At 36.9% G+C, this 27,134-nt stretch overlaps 1 protein-coding gene and 1 long non-coding RNA gene across 5 annotated transcripts in view; both read left to right on the top strand.

Moving 5' to 3' along the window:
- The first annotated feature begins 873 nt into the window (after positions 1-873).
- smad2 (SMAD family member 2) lies at positions 874-18,592 on the top strand. Of its 4 annotated transcripts, XR_001663507.1 has the most exons (12): positions 875-1,042; positions 4,809-5,317; positions 9,656-9,745; positions 11,010-11,203; positions 11,407-11,541; positions 11,997-12,071; positions 12,421-12,474; positions 12,589-12,801; positions 13,385-13,522; positions 14,014-14,158; positions 15,002-17,711; positions 17,746-18,592. XR_001663507.1 is itself a non-coding variant. In XM_007563276.2 (11 exons), exons 2-11 carry the CDS (start codon positions 5,061-5,063, stop codon positions 15,123-15,125), a joined length of 1,413 nt encoding a protein of 470 aa, XP_007563338.1. In that variant the 5' UTR covers positions 874-1,042; positions 4,809-5,060; the 3' UTR covers positions 15,126-18,592. The 4 variants fall into 4 exon arrangements, 3 of the variants coding, with proteins under 3 accessions (XP_007563338.1, XP_007563337.1, XP_016532545.1); XM_007563276.2 differs by having other exon boundaries at positions 874-1,042; positions 11,997-12,059; positions 15,002-18,592; XM_007563275.2 differs by having other exon boundaries at positions 15,002-18,592.
- A 998-nt stretch (positions 18,593-19,590) lies between these two features.
- LOC103145713 (uncharacterized) overlaps positions 19,591-27,134 on the top strand; it is an 80,148-nt gene continuing 72,604 nt past the window's right edge. Inside the window, exons 1-2 of the long non-coding RNA XR_477045.2 lie at positions 19,591-19,880; positions 20,023-20,104. This is a non-coding gene — a long non-coding RNA (uncharacterized LOC103145713). The remainder of the gene's footprint in view (positions 19,881-20,022; positions 20,105-27,134) is intronic.

The following is a 27,134-nucleotide window of genomic DNA, read 5'->3' as shown; positions in this document are numbered from 1 at the left end:
ATTTTGTGTATATTTTATTCAAATTTTGTGCTTTATCCATAGGACCTGTTTTGTCCCTATTCTCAAGAATCACCGTGATCAAGATAAAATCAGCATCTCTAAAAAGCTTAGAGAGAAGCATGAATTGCTCTAAAATTTACTGGCAATACATACGTTAACTTTAAAATACATTGGCCCACTTTAATCTGAAAAGAGGACTTTGGACCTCTCCCAATCTCTTGAACAGGCTTTACTTAATCTCCAATTATCTTTTTGCTTGTACAGATTTTTTATACCAGACTTTTTCCTTCTACTAAACTTTTCGATGATGGAATTTAAACTGCACCCAATCAACAACATGCGTTTCTGACAATGACCTTGTGGTCATGGTGGTTCACCCTTTTTGTGAAAGGTGCTAGTGTCTGTCTGCTAGACAGCCGTCAAGTCATCTTCATCAGACTTTGACCCACTTTTATAGACTGTAACACAGACATAAAATACAATTTATGTTTTAAAAATAAACAAATGTCTTATGAAATGTCCATATTTTTTGAGAAACTGAATCTTAGCTTTTTGTTAGCTACATTTGTCAAACAGGTAACTTTTGAGCTTTCTTTTTATAATTTGATTTCTGAGAAATAAGCAAATATATGATAAAATTGTAGCTTACTGCACTATATTGAAAAAATATGAATGGCTAAGTATCCACCAAATTCTCACTGATCAAAATCAAAACTGCAAAAACACCATTGTTGGCGTTAAAGCATGACAGATGCATGTTAGGACCAATAGGATGAACGTCTCTCAATTTGTTATTCGCTGATTCCCAAGATTTAGCCAATAGAAATGAGGAGGAGGCGGGACTTAAGGAAGCTACTTGAGTGGGTTTTTTGCGTGTAGCGATGCATGTTTGGTTGAGCTATGAATGAAGGGCCATCATTCCGGTGGCTCCGAGGAGGAGAACACAGTTTTTTACTCTCGCTACGTGTATTTAAAATGAACGGCCAGGTTTTTCTATCAGGTACTTGAATGACCAGTCAACCACATTCCATCTCTTTACTGGGTAAGTGTATTTCAAAGTATGTTTGAAGTCGTTTTTCTGTTTTTTTGCGGTGACTAAACATTCAACAGTCCTGTTTATTTGTCTGTGGCACTAAGTAGCAAGCGTGCTAGCAGATTTTTTTTTCGTACTCTTTGTAGTGCCAAGCAGAATGGGATGTCAGTCATTTTTAAAGTGAATAAACTTATGTTTTTCTCTTTATTTGTACTTAATGGATGGACAGCCAACATTTAATTAGACTCGCTTTTGTCTGACTTTAGTCAAAGTCGCCAGCCGTGGGGTTGTTTTGAATCGCCGTTAGCGTTAGCTTATTCTTCAGATCGTGTGTATCTTCTCCTCGGAGTAGAAGTAACCCAAACACGCAGTTTCTCACACAAAACCAGACGCTGCTTGCAAAACAACGGAGCTAATATTTCCTACAAGACCCTGATAGATGGAGCTGAGATACGTTGTAGCCATATCATCACCTTTTCCCTCCTCTCTTAGTTAATCAGCTAACGTAGAGACTTTTCCCTCTTACTTCGAGGGCTCCTAGTGCGTTTTGTTCCTGTGGTATTCCCAACAAACAAAGGCGTCTGTTGTTTCAGGAAATTATTTCCTCTCATTTGTGTATTAACCTTTAGCTGGAGTAATTACCACAGCAACATCAAAGCCCTCTCCCTCAAGCTCTCGGTAATGCATTCTTGCAACATCTAATGGTGCTGGCACATTTATTAAAGGTGTAGCTAGGTATGCTTGCCACATTTTCAAAGACTTGCTTGTCAAAAAAATGCTTTGGTTTTATGTGCTGGTTTAAAATTGAGAGTTTCGGCTTGTAGAATCTAAATTCTGGGGGAATTTATGTCCCTCCATTGACATTGATTGAAACATTTAAAAAGATGGGACCCAAAGGGAGAAACTCATTTAAAGATAAATTCCAACATAAAGATAGAAATGGTTAAAGGAACCACTTTGGCAATTTGTGACTAAATTGGTTTTTATTGGCATTTTAGTTCTTGCCACATTTGCATCAGCAGATTTATTCTGTCACTTTTATTTTTTGTATGTAGATAAATTTGAATATAATAAAAGCCAATTCATTTCAGGAATTTAACACAGAAAAGGAAACTGCTTTACTATTTTGATTTATTATATAGAGTTACATATTTCAATTCTTGTTAGTTTTTTTTTTTTTTTGCAGAAACTGTCATTCATAACTGTGTATTGTATTATAAAGTGTTGAAAGATATCTGTAGGTATGTGAATAATTAATTGAATTCTAAGCTAAGAGCTACAGGAAAAAACAAACAAACTTGTTTTTGAGGCAGTAGTGTGACTACTGGTCTAATGACTGGAACATAAACTGATGGTACTATACCTAGTATGAGGGCTCTTGCATAGCACTGCGTTTTGGTGGTATTTCTAACAAACAACAAAGGCTTCTGTTGTTTCAGGAAAATATTCCCTCTCAGTTGTGTATAAACCTTTAGCTGGAGTAATTATTACAACAGCATGAAAGCCCCTCTCTCTGAAGCACTCAGTATTGTATTTTTCACATCTGCTGTTGCTTGTACATTTATGAATGTAGTGGCCTGCTGGCAACAGGCACCTTTTTTGTGATTAAAATAAGGATTTCATTTACAATAGAATAAAATAGTTAAAGGTGGAAAATCATCAAACATTGATGCCCCTTTGTTAAACCTGTAAAGTACAGATGACCCAAAATCATAAAATTATTTCATGGTCATTACTGTAGATATAATTTTTACACTATTAAAAACAGCTATAGAAATTCTGCTGCTTGGGAATAAAATGGTATTCTGCTTATTCTTTTTAATATAAAAATTATAGTAGAATTCTGGAATTAAGACTTTTTTTTCAATTGTTGATGGCTTTTTTAAAATTACATTTTTTGTTGTCTTAACTAACAGACTACTTAGTTTGTTTCATAATGTTTTCACACTTGATAGTTCTGTGTCAGGTGTGAAAAGCAATCAATTTCAGTTTGAATTTGAACCAAAATTGCAACATTTGCTACATTTTCAGCTGATGTGATTCATTTGAACTCTGCACTGCCAACCAAACCAAACCTTTTGAAAAATCTGTTCCCCTCCCATGCCAGTGGTGGCGCTGCACCAAGAACTACTGGAGGAAGTGACACAAAAACCTCTGAATATGAAACGGAGTGCAAGTTCCTTCTTTACAAAATGTAAACAAAAATGGCGTGGCGTTAGATTTTAGCGGTTGTAGGATTTCTCTTCTGTATTTGGTAAAAGACCACGAGACATTTCTTCCTCTGGTGCTGGGCTCGCACTTTTGTTTTGTTTGTGTTTACCCAGAATGCCCTGGGTAAATACAGTCCATAAAGTAAGATAAATGTAGACCACTGTCTGCTTTAGGAACCTTCTCTAGTCAGCTTGACATTCACATATAAATTTTTACCAAACTAGATTTCACTTCAACCGTACCAAGACTTTGGTGGACCACAGTTTGCTTTTTAGGTCCGCATCAAAGTTTAACACCTCTCCTAATGAGTCCGAACTTTCTTGACAGACGAGCTCGAGTTTGATTAAATCAGACCAAACAGGGCTGGTGGGAATGCATCCTATAATATTCTCATTTCAGGTGAATCAGGATTGTTGTTTTTAATGCACCAGAGCTGAAATAAAAGCTGCAGACTCGCTGATGGTAACATACCTATTGAATATTTTGACCACGTGAAGCCAATGCTGCCTCATTTGGAGTTAACTATTTTCTGTGTACTGCGCAGTTCGGAAGAAGTCCAGAGGTTAAGCATGTGGACTTCATTCTAGGAGAGAGTAACACACAGATGAGAGTTATCCTGTCTTCCTTCTCAGCTAGGTTGAGAAATTCTGCATTGCTCTTTTTCACAAAGGAATCCCTCAAGCTCTGTTGATCAGTGTTGTTGCTCCAGAAATCTAAAGACTGGAGGAGATTGTGTATCTCCAGAGCTATGTTTTTCTATGATCTAAAATTCCTTAAAGTCACATTAAAGTTTGATGTTGTCATGAGACTTGAAGGGAAAGAGTTTAAGAGGGATGGAAATATTTTATGTGGATCAAATTGGCTTTGAATTTTGATTCTCCAGCTTAATTTTTTCCCCTTCACACGAAGCGAAGACGAGCAAAAGCATGCTGGTGGATGGACGTCTTCCAGCATTAAGAGTAAAATCAATGAGTTCACAAATGGACCGGCATACTTCAGATGTTAACATTGATTTTTACAGAGCTGCATATGAGCGACTGTGATGTCATACTTTATTGAATTTGACATTATGCAGTTTTTCTAGGTCAGGAAGCACCACTTAAGGATACGCAGGCAGTTTTATACATTTTTACGGATTACATAACTAGAGTTGTTTGCATTATGCCATTAGAGATTATTAGCTGAACATTCTTACAGGTGTTTAAATTGAAACATAAATATATTTGCAGCTTTCCTCTGTCGTTGAAGAAAGCTGTTGTGCACAAGGTTTGATTTGATCTTCCTATTTCAATTGAGAAACGGAACAGGTATGATTATTAGAGGTTAGAACACACCAGATTATAGTTCTGTGCACAAAGTGCAGCTAATTAATGGTCTAGGACCACCTCTAAGAACAGGGTGTGTAGTGTTTTGACTACCACCCTGGTTTATTGTCTTGTGAAGATTCTTGGATCTTGAGGCCGTTTGGTTTCTTGGAAAATGTGTATTGTTCTATCTGAAAGAAATGTGCACAATCTCATCAAAATCTGTCTTCCACTGATTGGTGCTTTCTGTCTTTTCTTAGGTTTTCTTGGATGCTCTATTCTACTCCTTACATTTTATTCCTCAAAGATCCCCCAGGACCTCTTTAGACCAATGCCTTAGTTTTTAAATTGCTTTCCAGAACCTGCACACAATCCGTTTATATTGGTGCAATTTTTTTTGATTCAATAGAAGTTAAACCTCGTCTTCCTAATCCTCACAAATCTTCACCTGATATCAAGTTACAAGGGCCGTCTGAACCCTTGCGCGCACGTGACAGAAAGCAAGAGCCACCATGTCCTCCATTCTTCCCTTCACACCCCCGGTCGTGAAGCGCCTCCTGGGATGGAAGAAGACTCCGGCCGGGAGCGGAGGAGCGGGCGGAGGAATCGGTGGAGTCGGGGAGCAGAACGGAGGAGGGCAGGAGGAGAAATGGTGCGAGAAAGCTGTGAAAAGTCTGGTGAAGAAGCTGAAGAAGACCGGCCAGCTGGATGAGCTGGAGAAAGCCATCAGCGCACAAAACAGCAACACAAAATGCGTAACAATACCAAGGTAAGGGCAGGTGATATGAATTTTTAGATGCAAACACACCAGATCCAACCTTTGTGTGATTGTGGGAATCCTTGAACAAACACACGCCTAAAAATCTTTTTGTTTCCAAGAGCATTTTCTTCTTAGAACCTGCCATTTGCTAATTCAACACACAGGCACACACACACACACACACACACACACACACACACACACACACACACACTCCAGCACCACAGATTTTTGATAAGCACAGGAGCGGTGTATGAAGAAACGAAAATGTAAAGAAAAGGATGATGAGCACCCACACGGTCATCAGAAGTGCAGTTTTTGTTGGGCAACAGTGGGTTCACTTCCCTGTTGTGTCGTGCCATAGGTTAAGAAGGCTGCAGAAGTGAAACCCAGCTTGAGGAAACAGATGTCCTGCACCTATCACCAGCAGAACCGGTTCTAGATTTGACTTGATGGACATCAATAAAGATATTTAAAAATGGTGTTTCCTCTTCCACTTGATACTTTCACATCATCTGATTTTAAAAGTATTTCTTCACACAGGCCCAGCAGATTAAGTTGTGCTGCCTTTAAGTGTACTTCCCCTCAGAAACGTAGAATAATAAAACGTGTTTGGTTAAAGCAGTGTGTCGCACACATCTCCACTCATCCCCTTCGCTTCACACTCGCTGTTGTGTGTGTGATTTCGTCCCCGTACAATAGTGGAAACATATTTGCAGCCCCTGCTCTTTATGATGACATAATGGTGGCATTAGATTGTATTCAATATTTTTATTATAGCTGCAACTAATGATGTCTCTGATGACTAATATGTCTGCTTTTTTTTTCTAGTTGGTCAAAAGGTATTTTAATCCATCTCTGCTTTCTTTTGGCACACCTTCTGTTCTCACTCTGTTGTATAAGTTTTCACAATACATCAAAATGAATCATGAAGGACGGATTGGGCATGTGGACCATCCAGTCAAAGATGCTGCAAAAAACTGCACTATTATACACTGAGCAGAAACAATTTATATCTTCAAGCTCTAATCAAACTCTTTAAAATAACATCTGTTTAGTATAGAACGATTCAGTCCAGGTGTTCCTGTACTTTCTTTTTTATTTTGATTTTGCGCTAGGCCTGAAAGGTAATTCAGATTTCTTCAAACTATTGGAAAAGCTTTTTACTGAACTGCCCCATTGGATCCAAAATCCAGCTTTGTCTTACTTTTCCAGCTGACCAGAGGCCAACTGACCTCCAGTGTACATTAACAGATGGGTGAGGGAAGTGCTGCATTTCTCTATGCTTCATAACTTAATTTATAAATAAAGATTATAAAGAGGACTCCCGTTAATGTCTACCTGCAGGATGTTTGTTCATAAGGTCTCATATTTCGTAGAAAGCCACAGTCTCAAATTAGAATAATGTATAATTAAGTATATTGTGTATATTTATATACACAACATTAATTCATCAGAAAGTGGATATAATGTTTCAGCATCTTCCTGTTTGCATTGAAAACATGTATGTGGTTTTATGCAAAGCATCTGCAATCTAATTTTAGCTCAATGTTGTTAATTACCATCACTAAATGTTGCAGCCCTAATTAATTGTTGATGCCTTACAAAGGAGGTTTCAGCACAATGTTCTTTGTAAGTAAAACACACTCGGCCACAAAAGCTGATGGGTTTGGCAGCACATTTAGGTGAAGATGCATTGAAATGAAACAATCCAGCAACAGATAAAAGCACAGGAAAGGGAGTTGCTACGTGCATCAGAACTTAAAGTTTTCAAAGTTGATGTGGCATATTGTCTTTGAATCTGAAACCTCTAAAGAAAAGGGGTGATTTACGCGGTGTGGCACTTCTATTGTTAAGCAAAACATTCTTATCAGTCGAGAGTTATTGCTTTGGAGCCAGGTTGCACTAGAAAAGATAAAGAAACGATGTGTTTTTATCTGCATCTGGGCTTTCTCTGTGAACAGAACAATGTGGCCCTAAGCTGGAGCTGATCATAATCTCACTCCCAGGAAATAGCAGTTTTAGTAGCCTGAAAATGTATAGAGATTCTATGAAAATGTTATCTTCTGAAATGAGCTTTATGCGCCTACTTTTGCGCTTTTACTACAGCAAAATAGGGTAACACTTTATTTGACGGGGTGTGCATAAGACTGACATAACGGTATCATAAACATGACACAACACAACACCTGTCATGAACATGAACGAGCCCTTATGAATGTCTGTGACTGTTGTCATGAAGTGTCATTTGGTAAATAATGACACTTTTAATGCAAAGTTGCTCTAAAAGTTGCTATGAAAGTCCATTAAAATTGCCAACTTTGCTTTAAAGTGTAATTATTTACAAAATATTATTTGCTCCTTTATGCTCATGACAAAAAGAAGGCTCCTACATTTATTTGTCCATCGCATGTACAAATGACACCTATGGCTTTTTTAAAAGACAAACCAAATGAGATTTATTCCTGATGCATATTTTCATCCTGGATTTAAATGTCTTTGCTCTATACCTAATTCTGAAGTTGGGATTATGAGATTATGTCTATTTGTTTTATTGTTGTTGTAAAACTTCTCAAGAAGTTCCAGGAATTGAGATTGAGAAGTTTTTAGGTCAGATTTTTTCTGTTTATTTTTTTCAGTTGTGACACGGTTGAGGCACACTTTTTTTTTGCATATTCAGGTTCAATGACTTGTTTTGCTACAGAATTAATTTTAGCATTTCACCTTTTCTGAAATGTCAGGATGTAATACCCACACGGACACAGAAGTTTACTTTTAGGATTCCAGGCTTTTGATGCATATCATTCTTTCCTTTTAACGTGAGAAAGTAAGTCTGATGGAAGCTAAGGTGAATTGCTCTGGATATTGTCTTGCAGTTTTCATCTACAAGAGCTGGGGCTTGACTGTCAGGAGAGCATCTGAATAGGATTTCTATGTACTTCTATCATAATTCATGTGCAAACCTGTAAATAGTGTTTGTTTTTAGCTTTCGAGTGAGCAAGACACTTGGAAAAACATTTTTTTACATTTGATGAAACTCTTTTTCTGCTTGTACCTGCAAAACTTTGAGAGTGTGTCATTGTGTTTGGAGATAGAAAGTCCTGTACAGACAGGCAAGACAATTATTTTGATCAGAGTGAAAAATCTCCCTTTCTCTGCCTGAACATGGTGAGAAACATTGCAACAAACCAACCAACATTTTGGTCATTCACATAAAAATGTTTAGATTCAGATTTTCTTTTTCCAATTTAAATCCTTTAGTCTTGTTTTTGAATTTCTTTGTCTTCATTAAGATATATTTGTGTAATTTGTCTTTCTTTCCATTTCACTTCTTTTGTCTTGGAAATAGGCGTGAATGTAACTTTTTTTTTATACATGTGCAACTCAAATAAGGGGTGAGACTTTTTCTAATTGTCGAGAAACTAGAAATTGACAAACTTCTATACTTTACATATTATCACTGATCTCGTGTTGGTTTAATTTTTTAATATCACTGAAAGGTTTTACTCAGTTTATAAAGATATATTTATAGTTGAGTTTTTTTCCCCCCAGTTAACTAAATGTGTTCCTAGATAAATGTTAGGTTTCTTCCAGCTCCTTGCACCGTTTGATTGCATCATATCACTTCTCGTCTCATTTGAAATTGTCATATAATCATTGTTCATCTGCTCGGTCTTAGTGGAAAGTAAGAAAATGCTGCCAAAAGTATTCGCTCTGCTGTCTTCAAACACATATGAAGTTAAGAGACATCCATTTTTAATCCATCGGCTTTATTACAGCATTGATCAGCCGATTGGAGTGCAATTATTGATCCATTAATGTTGGACGAGGAGGCCTTTCTTCCAATCTCCAAATTCTAAATCATTTCAAAAGTGTTCAGCCTATCTTCTTACAGTGCAGGAAGCATTTTTGGATTGGGGGATTTCACAAAAATACAAAGACAACCTTGTATTTGTAACAGTTCGGTCAGGCAACGCCTTTCTCTTGGAAGCTGCCAAACCAAAACTCCTTCAAGGTTGTTGGATTTCAACCTTCAGGTTAGGATTAATTTGTATTTTTTCACAAATGTTTATAAAAGAAGCCTGGGTTCCTGGGTGCTTGAAGTTGTTTTTAATAACAAAAGACATGTGTGACAATAAAAGTGATTGGAACAGCTGAATTCCATTACTTTGGAATTGGGTGAGCGAATACTTTTGTGTGTGTGTTTGTGTGTTTATCAAGAGATCAACGATACACATTTGTGATTTCATTCTTTTAAGTTGAAACACCTCATGTTTACCATCTGTTTGCTTTTATTTTGATCATGTTTTCCACTTGTCCTGTGTGTGTGTATGTGTGTGTCTGTAGCAATTGCTCAGAACTGTGGGGTCTGGGCTCAGGCCACACGATAGAGCAGTGGGACTCTACAGGCATGTACGGATACCCTGACCATAGCAGGTGAATACACTCGCATGCACTGTCAATACGCATCTCCTGTTTCACACAAAAGCATAAAATAATGCTCACTTGTTGCTTTAAAACATACATTACCATTGCAGATTGCATTTTGTCCTCATTTTCATTGTTATTGTTTATGTTGGTTTTACTGCTGCAATTATAGAAATACCTTAACCATTTAACAATTTGCAGAGTAAGTGATGAGAAGAGCCTGTAGGTGTTTATTTTTATTCTTAAATACTTTTTTTTGTACCAATCAGCCATGTCATTATGGCAATATAACCAATATTGTGGTCCATCTTCTGTTACCAAATCCCTCTGACAAGTTAGGGTATTGACAAAGAATGTCTGGAATGTCCTGAAGTGTTCAGTGACAAGAAAAGGAAAAAAGTTTGAGCCTAGGGGAATTTTGCTAAGGTCTGCAAATCCATAGACTGATTGTTTTCCCTATTTTATGCCAATTAGCTCACATTCAGTCAGACAATCTCAGTTGGTTCTCAGCCAAGACTTTAATTAGGCCATTCTAACACCTTAATGGACTTTGGGTCATCCTGTTTGTGTAGTGTTTTCCTGGAAGTGTCTTGTATTTCTCAGATTGTGGTTTGCTTTTAGAACTCCTCTCCTGTGTTTCCTTACATCTACCAACTTTTACCAACTTTCCGTATACTGACTGAACAAACATGCCCCCACAGCACCCTGCTGCCAGCACCATGTTTTCTTCATCATTGAACCAAACCTTCATTGAACCAAATTTATCTACTTATTTGAGATCTGAGGGCAATTGGTTGTGCTACACTTTATTTAGGGTGTTTAGAATAAAGTGTGCTAAATTATGGACTTGTTGCACAGCACAGTTTTAGTTTTTTTCCTTTCCACTTCACAATCTGGTTCTACTATTTGTAGGTTTAAAAAATTCCATAAAATACATTAACATTTTACTACACTTTTCCTAGAAGAGCCTTGTGGCTTAGTTATAACAGCTTAATCTTTCTAAAAGAATTTTTTATTACAATCAGAATTGTCATTTGATATTGACCTCATAGTTGTAGTTAAAAGCTGTGTTTTAAGGTATACATAATGTCTCCTCAAAATGATTTTTTTTTTTGTATTTAACCTCAATAGTTCATTGTTTCTTTGTGTATTACCCCAATAAATAACACCAAACTTGAAAGTCAGTGCAGCACAAACGCATTGAGTGTCTGTCTACTGTTCTTCCAGTTTTCTGAGTTGAGCTATCTGCCTGTTTCCTTCCTGGTTGCATCAGGTCACTGGATGGCCGCCTTCAGGTTTCTCATCGTAAAGGCCTGCCTCATGTCATCTACTGCCGCCTGTGGAGATGGCCTGACCTTCACAGTCACCACGAGCTTAGGGCCATCGACACTTGCCAATATGCATTCAACCTCAAGAAGGATGAAGTTTGTGTCAATCCTTACCACTACCAGAGAGTGGAGACGCCTGGTAATGATAATTGGAAAACAAAAAAAAACATTTCTTTCCAATAAATGTGCACTAGCAGGGCTGAATTAAATCCATGTAGTTTAAGTGTGTCTTCCTTGTCATTGTACAGCGTCTTTATGGCGTTTTTCAAGTATGTTGTTTCTATCTCCTCAAATTTGACTTGCATAGGGGGAAAAAACAAATTGTCTGACTTTTCTTCTTAGTGCTGCCTCCTGTGTTGGTGCCACGCCACTCAGAGATTCTGACCGAGCTTCCACCTCTAGACGACTTCACAAACTCTATCCCTGAAAACACCAACTTTCCTGCAGGCATAGAACCTCCTAACAACTATATACCAGGTTTGTATTGGGCACAAGGGTACCTTAACCACCTTCACACATAATCTGTCAAACAAGCCCAACATTTTCAATTCAATGTCTTGACTGTGGAGTTGAATGACGTCATTGTTTTACATAGTTTTTCCTTTTATAAAATCCCTGGAAAACATTTGGGCAATAATCACTTAGTTAAAATACAATTATTTTATTTTAAAGTGATTTCACTTCAGCAATGATTACATTTCTGCCATAAAGCTGCCTAAATTGTTAGGCATGAAAACTTTAATAAAACGTATTAGAAGTAAGATCAAGTTGGAGCTGATTGAATACACAAAATAGGTTTTTGTATTCGGCCTGTTTTCAGTCTGTTTTCCGTTTTCCAAGCGGAAGCGCTTGGAAAACAGATGCCACATTTCAGCTCTTCACTAATTAGTTTTTCATGAAAACAAATGCATTCAATTATTTCCTGTTTACAGACACTCCTCCTCCGGGATACATGAGTGAAGACGGAGAAACCAGCGACCAGCAAATGAATCAAAGTATGGAATCAGGTAGATTTGATAGTTGTAGTTCGGGACTGCTGTTAAACTCACTTCTCTGAAGCATACAAAACTTACCAGGGCAACCATTTCAGACCAGTTAATGTGCATAAAATTGCGTCTCTCTGTATCCCACTGTGTTTAAAATCTCAATCTATGGTAGAAAACAAAGTTCACAATAGATTTTTCAAGCCTTCCCGCCATGAACAATTATTAATCATTTGTATTAGCAGCAGAGGTAACATCATCATCACACTAAACTATAAATGACAGAACAAAATATTGATTTTCACAGCAATATTGTTGTTCACTTAAGATTGTAATAGAATGAAATAAGTAGAAGTGATTGTTTTCCCACCAGGCTCACCAGCAGAAATGTCACCAAGCGCTCTGTCACCGGTCAGTCATGGCCTGGGTGAGTTCACTTCTCAAAATAATTTTCCAGGCGTGGAAATGAATGGATCACTGACGCAGTTCGGGGTCCGAAAATACAAATTGAACAAATATTTCTTTGATGTTCTCCTCTCAGACCTTCAGCCGGTCACTTACAGTGAACCAGCTTTCTGGTGCTCTATAGCTTACTACGAGCTGAACCAGCGGGTCGGTGAGACCTTCCACGCCTCGCAGCCATCTCTGACCGTCGACGGCTTCACAGATCCCTCCAACTCGGAACGCTTCTGTTTAGGCCTTCTCAGCAATGTCAACAGAAATGCCACTGTGGAGATGACACGGAGGCATATAGGTATAGACAGTAGCTTATTATAACTTATTACGATTACAAAAAGGGTGCTTATTTATTATTTGTCAACACTCTTCTGGTGTGGCGACAGAAAACATTTTCCATTAATCTTTTCTGTGAAGATATGTAATGGCTGATGTCGGCAACACATGGGAGAGGGGCATTGCTGAATTATTCTCTCTGACTTCTGAATTAAACATCTTTATAACATAGGAATATTATAGTGGAAAGTTGTTGTTTTTTAATACCTTCACACATGCAACAGGTTTGCTCCTTTTAAAATGTACTAATAATCACAAATTGCTTTAGAGAAGTTGCATTTAGCGTACATGTATTTGACGTAAGTGCTTAGAAATTCAGATTTTTCAGATCCAAATAAGATGCACTGAAATGTAAAAATAAAGTTCACGGGATATAAATACATTTCCGATTCTGATTTATCTTATTACTCATGTAAAGATGATGAAATCTAATAATTCTAATTTGAAAGGCCGTGTAGTTTTAAGATTGTTCCCCTTTTAGTTAACACCTTGGGATTTTTTTTCCCCCTCTCTTTTCTCCTCACGTTTTGTCTAAACCTCTGCAGGTCGTGGCGTCAGGTTGTATTACATCGGAGGGGAGGTATTTGCCGAGTGCCTCAGTGACAGTGCCATCTTTGTTCAGAGTCCCAACTGCAACCAGCGATATGGGTGGCACCCAGCTACCGTCTGCAAGATACCACCAGGTTGATACACATTAAAATATTCTTATTTTTTTATTTTTCTTTTACTTCCTTTGTTGATGGTTTGTGTCTTGTTTGTACTAAAAATTCACCAAGTAAACTGATACAAATGAACAAAAGCCAGAAAGAGCCTCCATAATGTGACAGGATTTGTCACACACTCGCCCACACACTGACTCATCTGTACCCATGTAACTTTGAACATTTAATTCATGGCCAAATGGACTGGGTGAGCTGAGGTAGAGGGTCGCTTTACAGAGAATCGTGCAAAGTGAAGATGGGGATGTTGCAGATGTTCAGGGCCTTCAGTAGACAACACACACACACACACGACAGTTCTTGTTTCTCTAATTGTAGCTTCATGAAGTAAATTCAACTGTTCTGATTGGTCATAATTTCACAGTATTTGTTCCAGTTTTCAGAAGAGTTTTTGGCATGTCAAAATTTTCAGAATTATTATTAGGTGCATTGGTCTTTATTTCTACTCTTCTTAGGCTGTAATCTGAAGATTTTTAACAACCAGGAGTTCGCAGCCCTGCTAGCCCAGTCGGTCAACCAGGGCTTTGAGGCAGTGTACCAACTAACCAGAATGTGCACAATCAGAATGAGCTTCGTCAAGGGTTGGGGAGCAGAGTATAGGTAAGTTATGCCCTTACACTCATTATTCCATCATTCTGTCATCCAGGACAACTGTAGGCTTTTAAGATTCCTATCAGATCACTGTTGCCTTGTAAAAATTTCTTAGTGTTTCAGAGTGTAACAAGATCTCATTTCTGGTGCTTTCAGCCTTTTTATGGATAGTTTTACATGACTTGTGGCAATGTGTAAACAGGACTAATGCTTTTTTTCCCCCTTTTTCTTCCTTAAATGCTAGGTTTTTTTTGTTGTTTTGTTTTGTTTTTTGGAGTGCAGAACTAAATGTTATCCTGTCCACAGATTCTTCCACATGACCTATAGACCAAAGTAGTTCCTTTAAGGGTAACATGGGGCTCTTGACTGCTTTGATTAATGCTGTCCATATTTGGCCTGTTAATTAGGCGGATGGTCATTTGTTAGGTGATTTTCTCCAACAAAACTCTGCGATCAACCGTATTTATACTGAGATTAAATTTCACACAGGTGAGCTCTAACTGGTTTAGGTGACTTATGAAGACAAATGCATAAAACTTTTTTTTTTTTCTTTGAAGCCCATGTGTAATTTTCTTCCACCAACACCAAACAGCGCAGAACTGTTTGGTGGTGTGTGCTAATAAAATAAAAATATATCTTTTTGTGGTAAAGTGACAAATTCTTAAAAGGTTCAAGGGTAGGGAATATTTGTAATTGGTGTATGAACAACTATAGGCTGTTAAGATTCCTATCAGATTAGTGTTTCATTGTATATAAAAAAAAAAGTTTACTAAATGTGTAATTGGGAAAATAATTGGCATTTTGTGTATAAATGTATTTGCCCTTATCTTTTGGAATGTCCTCTTCACACAGACGCCAGACTGTAACCAGCACTCCTTGTTGGATCGAACTGCATCTCAATGGCCCCCTCCAGTGGTTGGATAAAGTGCTGACCCAGATGGGTACCCCACAAGCTCGCTGCTCTAGTATGTCCTAAAACGAGATCCATGCAAAGTCAGACTGACATTTCACAACATCAAAACAATTTGTCTTAAAGGAGACTACCATGCAGTCTTAAATAATGTACTAATAGCGTTTAAAAAATAAAAATAAAAAAAAAATAAAGCAAAGAACAAAATGTCATACAATGGACCAGACGATAGAAGAACGGCATCTGTAAAGGATTACTCTGGAAGTTTGTTTGTGGAGCTGAATATTCGTCAACCCTTATAGTTGAAATTGGCCTGCAAAATCCATATGAGAACTCGGTGTAGAGAGAGTGATTTTCATTATGGACAACGACGACGTCAACATCTGGGCTCTGATCAAGAAACCTGAAGCAGGACTGAGCCTTACTGTCCTCAGGGACGACACAACAGTTTTGGGGATCAAGCACGACACCTAGTAATTTTTAGAAACCGTCTGTCCTAACCACTAGCTCAGCTCAACTCTTTGATTTAGTGTGAATAGTTGAGTTTACACAACATTAACCAACTGCCACTCCAGCTTCTATTTAACCAAAGTCGGACTCACTACTTAGCATGACTTTCCCCCCAACCCCCCGTCATCCATCCTGTTTTATCCGAGTTGTTGTGATCATTGACCTGGTTATCCTGGAGTGTGCTCTTCAGCTCTTGAAGGAGACAATTTGTTGGTGTTTGTATCATCACACGCACACAAGCACCCTGTTTTTAACACAAATTGTCTTCTGCAAACTCGGTGTAAGTTTAAAGATGTTTGTTCATTGGATAGTTGGTAAATTAAAACTCCTATATATAAACATATTTATAGCGGTATCAGTGATTGCTCAGCACAAATAAATAATGGATAAATTAAGAAAGTCTTGGAGCAATGAGAAGAGCATACAACATCCCACCTCTCTGCATCTGCAGAAAACCAATCAAGTGTTTTTTTAACAAATTCTTTGATATCACAGTATTTAACCCACGTTGCATGCTCTTGCGCCTTCTGTTACACGATGTACCAGTAGCTTTGTTTAGAGCTTCATCTTTGCTTCTTTCTGTCTGACATGCAATAAGAGGATTATCTCTGAGATTTCCAAATGTTTAAAAAAAAAAAATGCACAAGTCTAATATTTTGAACTGATGCAGTTTTCAAATTATAACAAATTATCAAGAGAAAAAGTCCTCCAAGGTGGGACTTTAATCTATAAATCTATAAAATAGCTTCTATACTGTACTTGCACTGCCCCAAATTATGCACCCCTAAGAAAGTTGCCTTCGATGTCAAATATAATGTGCTCTGAATTGTCCATTAAAAGTAAACATACATTTTTCTCCTGCCCTCCATTGCCATTGTAAAGAATTTTGTTCTTCAGTCACCCAATGCATTCGTCGATCTGAAAACCAGCAATCTCTTTTGGTATTTTGCAGTAAGGTGTTCAAGCTTTAAGTGTTCAACAAGCTAGTTATACTACACATTTATCGTTTTCTTTACAAATGGTTTTAGCTACATTAATTTTGTACTTTTTTTATATATATATAAATATATTTAAAATGTTCTCTTTTTCTTAGATGGTATTTTTTGTTCTTTAGGAAATACCCTTTGTTTTCAATAGTTGCAGCTTGATGATGACTTGTGATTTTGGTGTATTATAAGGATTTACAATTTCCAGTAACTTGCCAATAAAAACATGTTGAAATGTGCACCCTTCAACTCAGAATTTGGCTACTTGGATCAAAGTGACGAGATCTTTGATTGTTATAATTAGCTACTCTCAATGTCGTTGTTGTTGTTGGGTTTTTTTAAATAGATAATTTAATTGTTACCAACTTTTCAGCAGCGCAAAAGCTGGGGTGTAACCAAAGACTAAGCGTGCGCATAGCTTGATCAGTCATATCACCTTTTTTGAGAGAATTAAATAATTTGACCTATTTTACAACTGAGGAAACTGTTGAAATGTCTTACAACCCAGAACATTCCTGTATGCAATAGACATGGGTCGCTATAGGATTTTCACAGTTTGATGGTTAAAGATTAATGTAAAGACTTAAGTCAAAAATGCATGTCCTGACCATATTGCAGCACATTTGGATGAACACTGTGGGTATTACAGTTTTATAATCTGACATTTCTATTCGTATCATATGTCTAAGTTCATACAAGTCTAAATAAGTGTGCATATTGCATTTTTATCATCCTGCTTTTTATTAGATCATGTGGGATGTACCTCAAGATGATTTATAAACTTTGGTCGAGGTAAGTGGCCCATGCCTGTTATGCATATGAAAGCTCTCACCAGCATTAGTGAAACAACAGTTTCAAAACTCTGTGCTTACACACTGTAGATTTTTGTTTACATGCTCATATTCACTCCAGGCCGTGTTCTGTTTAAGTGGACATTAAACGTGTGAACAGAATGTCTTAAAAAAGAAAGAAATTTGAAAATTAGGTCAAACATCTAAATGTCATTTTGACTCATGATTTCAATCTGTGTATTTTCTCCAAACAAAACTGAATTATTTGGTTTGCATGCTAAAACTGAAGGGAAACTGCACATTACAAATATGTTTGGTAAGACAAATCACAGAAGGTTTAGATTTGTTTTGTTTTGTTTTTTTTTGTTTTTTTTCATTTGATATCTTTGCAGAGGCTAGATTTAAAGCATTTGTCTGCACAAATTTGAAGCAAAAGTGCATAAGAACAAATGCTAGTGCTGCAGAGTCGCTTTGTCTGGATGTTTATTTAACCCACAATGACACCTTGTCATGGAGAACTGTTAATAGTTTTTTTTTTTCTTTCTTTAAATTGGATTGAAGTTACTCATGACCTGAAGCCGATTATATTATACCTCTGTTCTGGAACTTTCCCACCTGTCTTGTAATTTTGCTGGCTCAGCCAACGTCTTACAAGCTGAGTCTAAGATACGTTTACTTTTATTTCACAATGATACAAGTGTTAGTTCTATGCATTGACCTAAAAGTGTTCGAACTGTATGCCCAGGAAATCTTCTTAATGGCTATACCTTTTACGTGCATATTGCCAGGATCCATCAAGAGCCTTTGCAATAGATTGTACTGTCAGACCAACCAGCTGCTCTCCCTTTTAGAGGCAATCTGGAGTCAAATGCAGTTGTGAAGGACACTTTAAAACATTCTGATGTCTGCATTCCTACATACAGATCATATTGTATTTTCTTCTTATTGTGATGACAATTGTGTATTCCAAAACAAGCATCTTTCCAGCAAATGTCCTATGAAAGAAGCTTCTTGGATAAAGTGAAGTTCCTACATGTCACTTGTGATGTTGTATAATGTTATATAGTTGTTACTTTTTATTTTTCCATACACGTTGTTCCCTCTGCTTGCTATAAACGGAGCATATCCACTAAAACGCAGCCTGTTAGAATCGATGTTCTTCAAGCAATGATCTCCATAGGCTTTCCAGCTATCCAACATTTACGACTTCTTACAGTGTACACTAATAAAGCTGTTTTACTTCAATGAATAATTTTCAGAACTTTTCATTGTGCCACGCCTACAGACCTAGAAACAAACTTCAAACATGTCTCTGGCTGAAAGGTGTTTTTTTTGTTTTGTTTTTACCAATACATTTGAGTCATTTATTTACACACTTCGTAGAGTTCAAAAAAAATTTTTAAGTTTGTTTGAACAAATGCAATTCAGTCCATCTGTCTCTACCATTCCAGTGAACACTATAGGGGAAAAGCAGGAAGAGATTGCTGCAAGCACCGAATGACCAAAATTGTAGCTCAGTAAGGGGGAAGCTCAAGTTAGTCAAATGCTTCAGAATCAAAATTTAAATCTGCCTATTCTTAATAGAATAGAAACCAACTTTATGGTACTCTACAAGAAAGGCAAATGTAAGTGCAGTGTTAAGAAAATACTGTATTGATTTAAAATGGCACACAGACTGAAAGACATGTGGTACTAAGTAGTATAATTAAAAAAAATGTACAGAATGTGAATGTATATTTGCACCAAGAAACAACAGATTCTTTACAAGAAGTGGGAAAAACAATGCAAATAACTGCAGGGAAAGTATTTGAAATGAGAAACGCTGTACAAATACCAATAGGCATGTAAACAACCAGCTAGCTTTAGTTCAGAGCAGTGATGTTTATAAAAACAAGCTGATTCTGGAGGAAAGTCCTAAGGCTCCTTTATGTATCTGGGGTGCACAGGTCTGTCACTGAAGGAGCTCTCCAGTTCAGCCACAGCTTCATGCATGGGGTGGGAGACACAATGGAGACATTGTCCAATAGGAGTGGTTATTCTGTCTTCCACCACCTGCACTTGAGGTGGCATTCCTTGACAAAGTTGGGCTTTATTTACTATTATTTACCTAGCCTACTACTGACAGCTTCATTTTAGTACTTATTGTGATGTCACCAACTTTAAGGAAATATACATTTTCTCAGATTTTAGACTGAAGCAGTAAATAGCAAAGTGGAAAGAAAATTATGCGGTCTCTTTTTCAGCTGCAAACATTGCGGCGGCAGAGTCCGCTCAATAGGAATCGAGGCAGTAAGTTGGACCAACAAGAAGGCTCGAGTCCGTTTCTGCGTGAACAAACTACCGCGAGGGCGGTATTAATTAGATCAGAAGAAGCAGCTGCGTGAGGTTACGTTTTTTGTTTTGTTTTCTGGATTTCCGCTTGTTTTTGAGCTAAAATGATGACTGACGCTGCTAAAAGTTAGAATTTAATCGTCCAATTCACATGCCATTTGTTTTACATACTTGTTGAGGTTTCGTATCATTGACTAGAAAAGGTAAGCATAAAATAGCATATTATTTTTTAATGTTCTAATTTTAAACGCATCCCATTTTACACACAGTTTATTAAAACTAATCTATCAGTGTTGACATTTACGATATAATTAGTTTTTTTTTTGTTTTGTTTTTATTTTTCAGTCTTACAAGTTTGTTTCCCCAAAAGCCTGAAATTGTCAGAAGAGGGCGCCAGAAGCGCACTAATAATTCTGAAGAATCGAATGTAAGTCTGAAATCTCTTCATTTAGATCGCCTGCATAAAGATTGTGGTTCCGACACGCTAAGAATAGCTGAGAGTTGCAAGGTTTTACTCATTCTGCTACATTATGTTTCCTTTTTCCTTAGTTGTATAACTTTATTCAGAATTGCATGCACTCCCAACCCTGAAGTAGAATGTACCATGAAATCAAATCTGAAATATTTATCATGTTGTGATCAATGAGAATTATCATTAGTTGCAACAATTCTAATTTCCATTTGTAAAGCATTTCTACTAAAGTGAATTTGCCAAACCATTTGAGGATCAAACATGTCTGGACTGTCAGAAGAAATTCAGTCTCTCTTTTTGCTTTTGCAAAAGTTCTAGCAATTGCTAAAACATAAATGTTCTAACTGTATTAAGAGGACGACTATTTCTTGCTTTTATTCTGTTTACATATGTATGGTTTTGTACATGCATAGCCATGAATTTATGCATTTATTTATTTTTAATGTGCCAGAGTGAGTACTTCTACTTGACCCACTCCATTACCAGAGTATCATCAGGCATTTGTTGATCCTCAGCCTCCGTCCATATGGTTTGGCCTTGGATTCTCTCCGTTCTCGTGGGTCCTATTGCCATGTAGAGCAGTGAGGATTTCCCAAACAAATTAATACAGATCCTGAGTGTACCTAAACTTTCTGGAAGAGTAATATAGACTGGTAATGGCGGCGGCCATTTTTCTGCGGTTGTTGTTGTTGCTGCTGCTGCTGCTGATGATGATGTCTTGGAACTGATTTCAATTAGATTCTTTGTAAACATGATCCAGTTAATGCTTGTAACTTTAATGGACTAAAAAAATTATCAGATGCACAACAAACATGAGCTTTCATACAGTGGCTGCAGATGCTAAATTGTTCCTCATAACTTTCAGTTATTTAGTTATTGAGGTTGATGAATTACAGTAAACACCACACCGAGTGCAAGTGCAAAGTTAGAACTCGGTAGTATTTATGCTGCTTATTGTCACATTCTGTCATGTTATATTTAAGTACTAGAACCCATTCATGCTATACTTATTTGGGAAATTTTTTTTACATTTACAACAAAGACATTGAGATTTTCTTTTGGTTTACCATCTGTTACTTCCTGTTGACACTGCAAGGCAGGACATATAACCCATGTGCTGAACCCACACTGTCATCTATCTTTAATATGACTTTTGTGTCTGGCTTCTTTTGCTGACTTTTTGTTGGCTTCTTTACATTTTTACTCATTTGACTACATAGTTTTAAATCTTAAACCAGCAGGAGAATATGAAAATATGTATTTGTTGTCATCAGTGCATTGTGCCATGTAGATGTGTATTTAGAGTTTGCCTTTATGTCCCAAAGAAATATTTATGGCCATAAGAAATGCAGAAGCATATAAGTTATGTAAACTAATTAAGACTGGTCCCTAACCTATTGCTGACCCCAGTGGTATAACAATGCACCATGTAAAAGCTTTTGTACTTCAGGCCTCTTGATCACACTAGAGTGTTGGATGTCCTGTGTGTGTGTTTTGGCTGACTGGTGGTGCGGGGCTGCCTTGATCCAGTAATTGGAGCACAAGGAGACAAGAAACAAGAGAGCAAAGAGAAAAGGACAGCGAGAAAGCAAAGGAGAATAGAGAAGTGGTGTAAGAAAGAAAGTGGCTCTTCTGTGAAAGAAAGTAAGAGAAGTAGAAGCCTGGCCCATGTAATTAGGTTTAAATGAGTTTTCCACTGACTCAGTGGGTCATGGTAGCACTGGGACAAAGACGGGCTGAAGGTCAGGCCGTCATCGAGTCGAATCGAGCATGACTTGGTTAAAGAAAGTCACAGGCCTCGTGGCAAACGTTTCCAGCGAGCTGAGCGCTGTAAATGTATGAAAAGCTTTCATATCACCAAGACTTTCTTTGAAACGCAATTATCCATTGGGTTAAAATTTGTTAACTGGAATTGGTATAACAGCTTCAAAATGTGGGCTATGTGGGGAAACCATTGGCTACATAAGTAGATGGGACACTGTTTTCCATTGGCAAAATGAAGGGATGGTCCACATCAGAACAGTGTTAAGTGAAAATCCAATACATTTTTTTATGCTGAATTTAAATTAAGGCAGCTCTTTCGGGAACTGAAACAATATATTGCTACATATGTTGCTAGGTTTTTAAACTACCGACTCACAATGGAAAGCAAAAGGATGACTAAAATTCTTTAAATATATATGTATATACTGCTGCTCATAATGGTTGTTGCAAAATGTACATATTTTATGTGTGGTGTCCCTCAGAGCAGCAGTTATGGTTGAAGTTCATCATATTATTTTATGCTAGTTATGCGGACCATTTAACCTTTAAAAAAATAATCTAAAACAGCTAAGCTCATTGTCAAGACCAATTGCAAAGCTGCCTTGGTTTTGTGTGTTTAAATAATTAAAAACTTTTTACTCCTCAGTGATTCTTGAGAATAGGGACAAAACAGGTCCTATGGATAAAGCACAAAATTTGAATAAAATATACACAAATATCTGACTAAACTAACCTGGGTCATGTGAGCACAACAATGCATATTTTCCTGGTATTTGCTGAATATGTTTTTAATTTAAACATTGTAGTAGGTGGCTGGTGTCTTTAAAATCCCTTGTCTAGGAGCACAACTCAATACATTATAATAGTTTAAAACAATTAAAGAAATACTAAAATTATATATTATGACAATTAAGTATAAGTAGTCATATAAATAATTATAAAAGTATCAATACATTGAATTAAAAATAAGTTTTATATATTTTCCAACTACATTGAAATTTGTCCCTAGTTTTTGTCAACACCGTCAGAAATTAAAAGAATGTAAAAAAAAAAAAAAAAAAAAAATCAGGCATTATTGGGGGCACCAGAATTTCTGAGGACCCCTTGACCTCTTCCTTTCTCTTCCTTTGCTAAGAGGGCTTGTTAGCTCTGGTTAGCTTATGTTATTCTTTAGTTTTTTCTTCATTTTATTCCTAAGTTGTTTGTCACAACCATGATGTGTCAACTCCATAACTGACGATTTACAAAACTTTGATGAAATTTTGTGAAATACATTACAGTTTTGCACATCAGAGGCTGAAGTTTTTGTCCGCTCCACTTTGTAATTGACCTCTAGGTCAGTCATGTTGCATGGAGACTTTCTGTAAACTTAAATTTCTTTGTCTAGACACAGATTGGATTTGGATCTTGATTTTGACTGGGGTATTTTAAAATATCCTTTGGTCCACAAGAGTCATACAGTACAGTATCTCCGGCTGTATGATTACAGATGTCATGCTCTGCCTCAGTCTCAAATCTTTTTCCTCTTTTTTTTGTTTTTGTTTTTTGTTTGTTTTAGCATCAAACAGGTTTCCTCTAGCATTGATTTTTATATTTAGCTCCACTCATCTTCTCAGCAACATTATCCAGCCTTATTGTTCATGCTGAAGAAAAGCATTCCTGTGTTTTTACCATTCAGGGAAAAGCACAATGTTTTATTTCCTGTCATAAATATATATATTTTATGTATTCTGTAAAGTTCAGCTCTTTGTTTACTGCATGTCTTACATGCCATGCAGTAAACCTCATATGCGCAACGTCTTTAGCAGGTTTTCTTGCCATTTTTGTTAAAAATAGCAAAGAATTGTTAGGAGATAGTGGCAAATACTAATTTTATTAACAATAAAATTTGTATTTTATTGTCTGATACAAGCAGATTTTCTTACTTGTATCAGATTTTCTTGCTTGTGCTGTGAATTTCTACAGTCCCTCCAGCCTCACCACGACGTCTGGACTACTTCTTTACTTCTTTGATTGTTTTGTCTTTCTTAGCTTGAAAGTTTAGGTGAACCGACATCTTATAGTAGGATTGCAGTTGTGTCATAATCTTTGCAAGTTCAGATGGTGGATTGGATGAATGAAACAATCGTCAGTGAGTTGTTCAAAGCATAGAATACTTTTTTATTAACCAAGCTGTGGTTGTATAACCTCTGAGGTCTTCACAGGACAGACAGCAGTATTTATGCAGAGGTTAAATTACACAAAGGTAGGTTATTATGATTTGCTATTTTTAGGACTTCTGAGGGGAATGTTTTGCTCTTAATTGCACCGTAAGTAACTGTAGGTAAAATGGACTGAATAGTGTTTGCCTTTCTCTTGAAGTGCTTGCTTTACAAAAAATGTTGAGAACCATGTTTGTACCTTATAACTGCTTTACAGTTATACGCTGCTGTAACGTGATGACACAGTAATATTCAAAGGGTGTGGATATTGTTTTATTGTACTTCAAGTTAATCCTTAATCATTTTATAATATATAATACTTAGATCTTTTTGTTTTGCTTTAGTTTATCTATTTTTCTTCTTCTCAGTATTTCCATTTTGCTTTCTGATTGCATAGCGAGTACCTACACCTTGTCTTCATCGTATCACGTTACACTATAGCAGCGAGATGTGTTCAGACCTTTTATTTCTTATCACCCCTAACATCCCTCCTCTCCCTCCCCCTACATGTGCTACATGCTGGGGTGTGTGTGGGGTTATGAAAACAGTTAGGCTTAATAATTGATGTTCTGCATTTCAATCAATTTCAACACAGTGTTAGGCTAATTAAGGTTAGCGCCATCCTCCCAGGGGCTGTCCATGTAAGAGAGTGTGAATAATATTGTGTGTGTGCAGTAGCTGGTGTGTGTTCGCTTTCCTGCTCCTGGGGCTCCACGTTCCATTTTATATCCCAAAATACTTGGGAATTCTCTATTTCAGGAACAAGAGATGAGAGAGGATCTCTCACCGACTGCTTCTCTTCCTCCCTTTCCCTCATTCTCTCTTTCTTGCTCTCGTCCTCCCCCTCCCCCCTCTTTCTCTCCCCAGGCAGGATACTAAATGCAATTAACACAGCTGCTTTACTGCCTGCTAATTATTAACACACGCACACACACACACACACCCGCACACACACACACACTCAAACACTTCTTGCACTTTCCCGCACACACACACAAAACGGAAGTGATTATTTTATGCTGGACTAATTTAAAGTTCATTGACAGTTGGTTTAATTAATTAAATACAAAAAGTACCCTTAAAGAACTCCCAGACAGACACAACTTGCTCATACATTTAAAGTAAATATTTATTTATTGTGTGCCTTTGCTCACTAGCATTTTTTTAATACTTCAATCCCTGTAGTGTGTCGTTCACCCAGATACCTCTAGGTGTGTGTAAGTGTGATTCTGAGTGCGTTAATGAGTCTTTAAACCCTCTGTGACAGTATTTAACATTAACAGGAATAACTAAAAAGTCCAATTAAGAAGCAGAGACAGCTTTATGTGCTGTGAAGTAGTTGCTCTCATTACATAAGCAACAGTGGGCCACACATTACATATCTGGCTACTGAAAACCAGTTATATGAATAGTATTTTAATCATTTAAAATGTTTTTTTTTCTTCTCTATTTCTACATAAAAGCTTATAAAGGTTTTTCACCCATTTTAATTTCTTTGTGCTTTGATCATTTCCTTTTCTTTTGACATTATTTTATAAACCCTTAATCCAGAACACTTAAATAACCACAGAATGTGAGCTGCTGATTATATTAAATACATATTTAAAATTCAACAATCTACAATATTAAAAGCCATGATGTTCAAGAACATTGCATTTACCCTGATTAATTCAAAACAGCTGTTCTTGTTAACTTTCAGATGATAAATGGCTTCTCTCTGCTGTTGGTTTGTCATACCTAAAACAAGAGCTCAGTGAGGACCTGTGGCTGCTACCAACTCAAGGAAAAGAGTACAAAGCCAAAACTAAAGGTGCCCTAGTTGCAGAACCCGCAGAATAATGACTTGAGAACTCAAGATGTTCCACACTGTAGTAAATCTTGGAGGATGTGTTAAAAAGTCAAAAGTAAGACCTGCATTGCTGGTGTTGTTAGAGGTGTAAACAATCTTAATGATGCCTGTGGCAGTATTGAAAGACAGAGTCAAATAGACCCTGCATACCTCTTGGATTCCAATGGTACAGACCAAGGAGGAAGTCACTTCTCAAAGAAAGTAGACAAAAAACCACTTGCCCCTTTGCAAAATCCCATCTGTGCAAAGAGGATTTCTAGTCTTCTGTTTTGTAGATTGATGAAACAAAAATGGATATTTTTGGCCACATTTATTGAGCCTTCTTGTGGGAACCACACCTACACCCCCAAAAAGCAAAAGTGATATTGTTTTTAGCCAGCTGGAAGGAAACTTGATCAAAGTAATTTGCAAAGTGAGAAAGAAAACATTAAGATTTCACGAAAGATATTGGTACTTGGGCAGCTTTGTGTGTAGCAGTTCAATTTGTTTTATCCTTTTTTAAATATCGCTCTGACTGTAAAACTGGGGAGATTTAAAATAATATATATTTTCTTGTAGCCATTTCCTGACTAGTGAAAACCACATCTGCCTACAAGAATGGAAGATTCTCATACTTTCAAATGTTGAAGATTCAGTCAGTCATGTCATAGTTAAACTTGAGGAAAGGTTAAGTCTATTGATTAAGTTTGTAGAGACTGATGAAATGCAGCATATTTACATTTACTGTATAAAATTGTAGTTTTTATATTTAATAAAATTATATTTTAGTTTCATCTATGATGGTTTAATAACATTTTTCACTTTTTGAATAAATGTACTTGAGCCAAACAGTTGGCTTTATCATATATTTTAGTGTGAAATTAGAATAAAAATGAATTTATTTCAGTTTTTTGCACATTTTCAGCCTGGGTGCTAATAAATGTGAAGTTGGAACTCTTCGTTTTAAATATCCCTGATTTATAAACACTATTTCATCTCATTCATTGTTCTAAGCCTCAGAGTTAGTGACTACAGTTAAAGTGGGCTCCAGCCTCTACTGAAAAAAATAATAAGTTGGAGATGTAAGATCATTGGATGTGTGTTGAGGAGAATGAATCCTGCTCTGCTCTTGAAGCTCAAGAGTGAGAAGCCATGCATTGCCTCAAGTAATCGGACACCAGGTGTGTTTGTT

This window comes from Poecilia formosa, unplaced genomic scaffold (assembly GCF_000485575.1).
Source record: "Poecilia formosa unplaced genomic scaffold, Poecilia_formosa-5.1.2 Scaffold146, whole genome shotgun sequence".
NCBI classification, from domain to species: domain Eukaryota; kingdom Metazoa; phylum Chordata; class Actinopteri; order Cyprinodontiformes; family Poeciliidae; genus Poecilia; species Poecilia formosa.
This window is presented reverse-complemented; position numbering and strand designations above follow the sequence as displayed.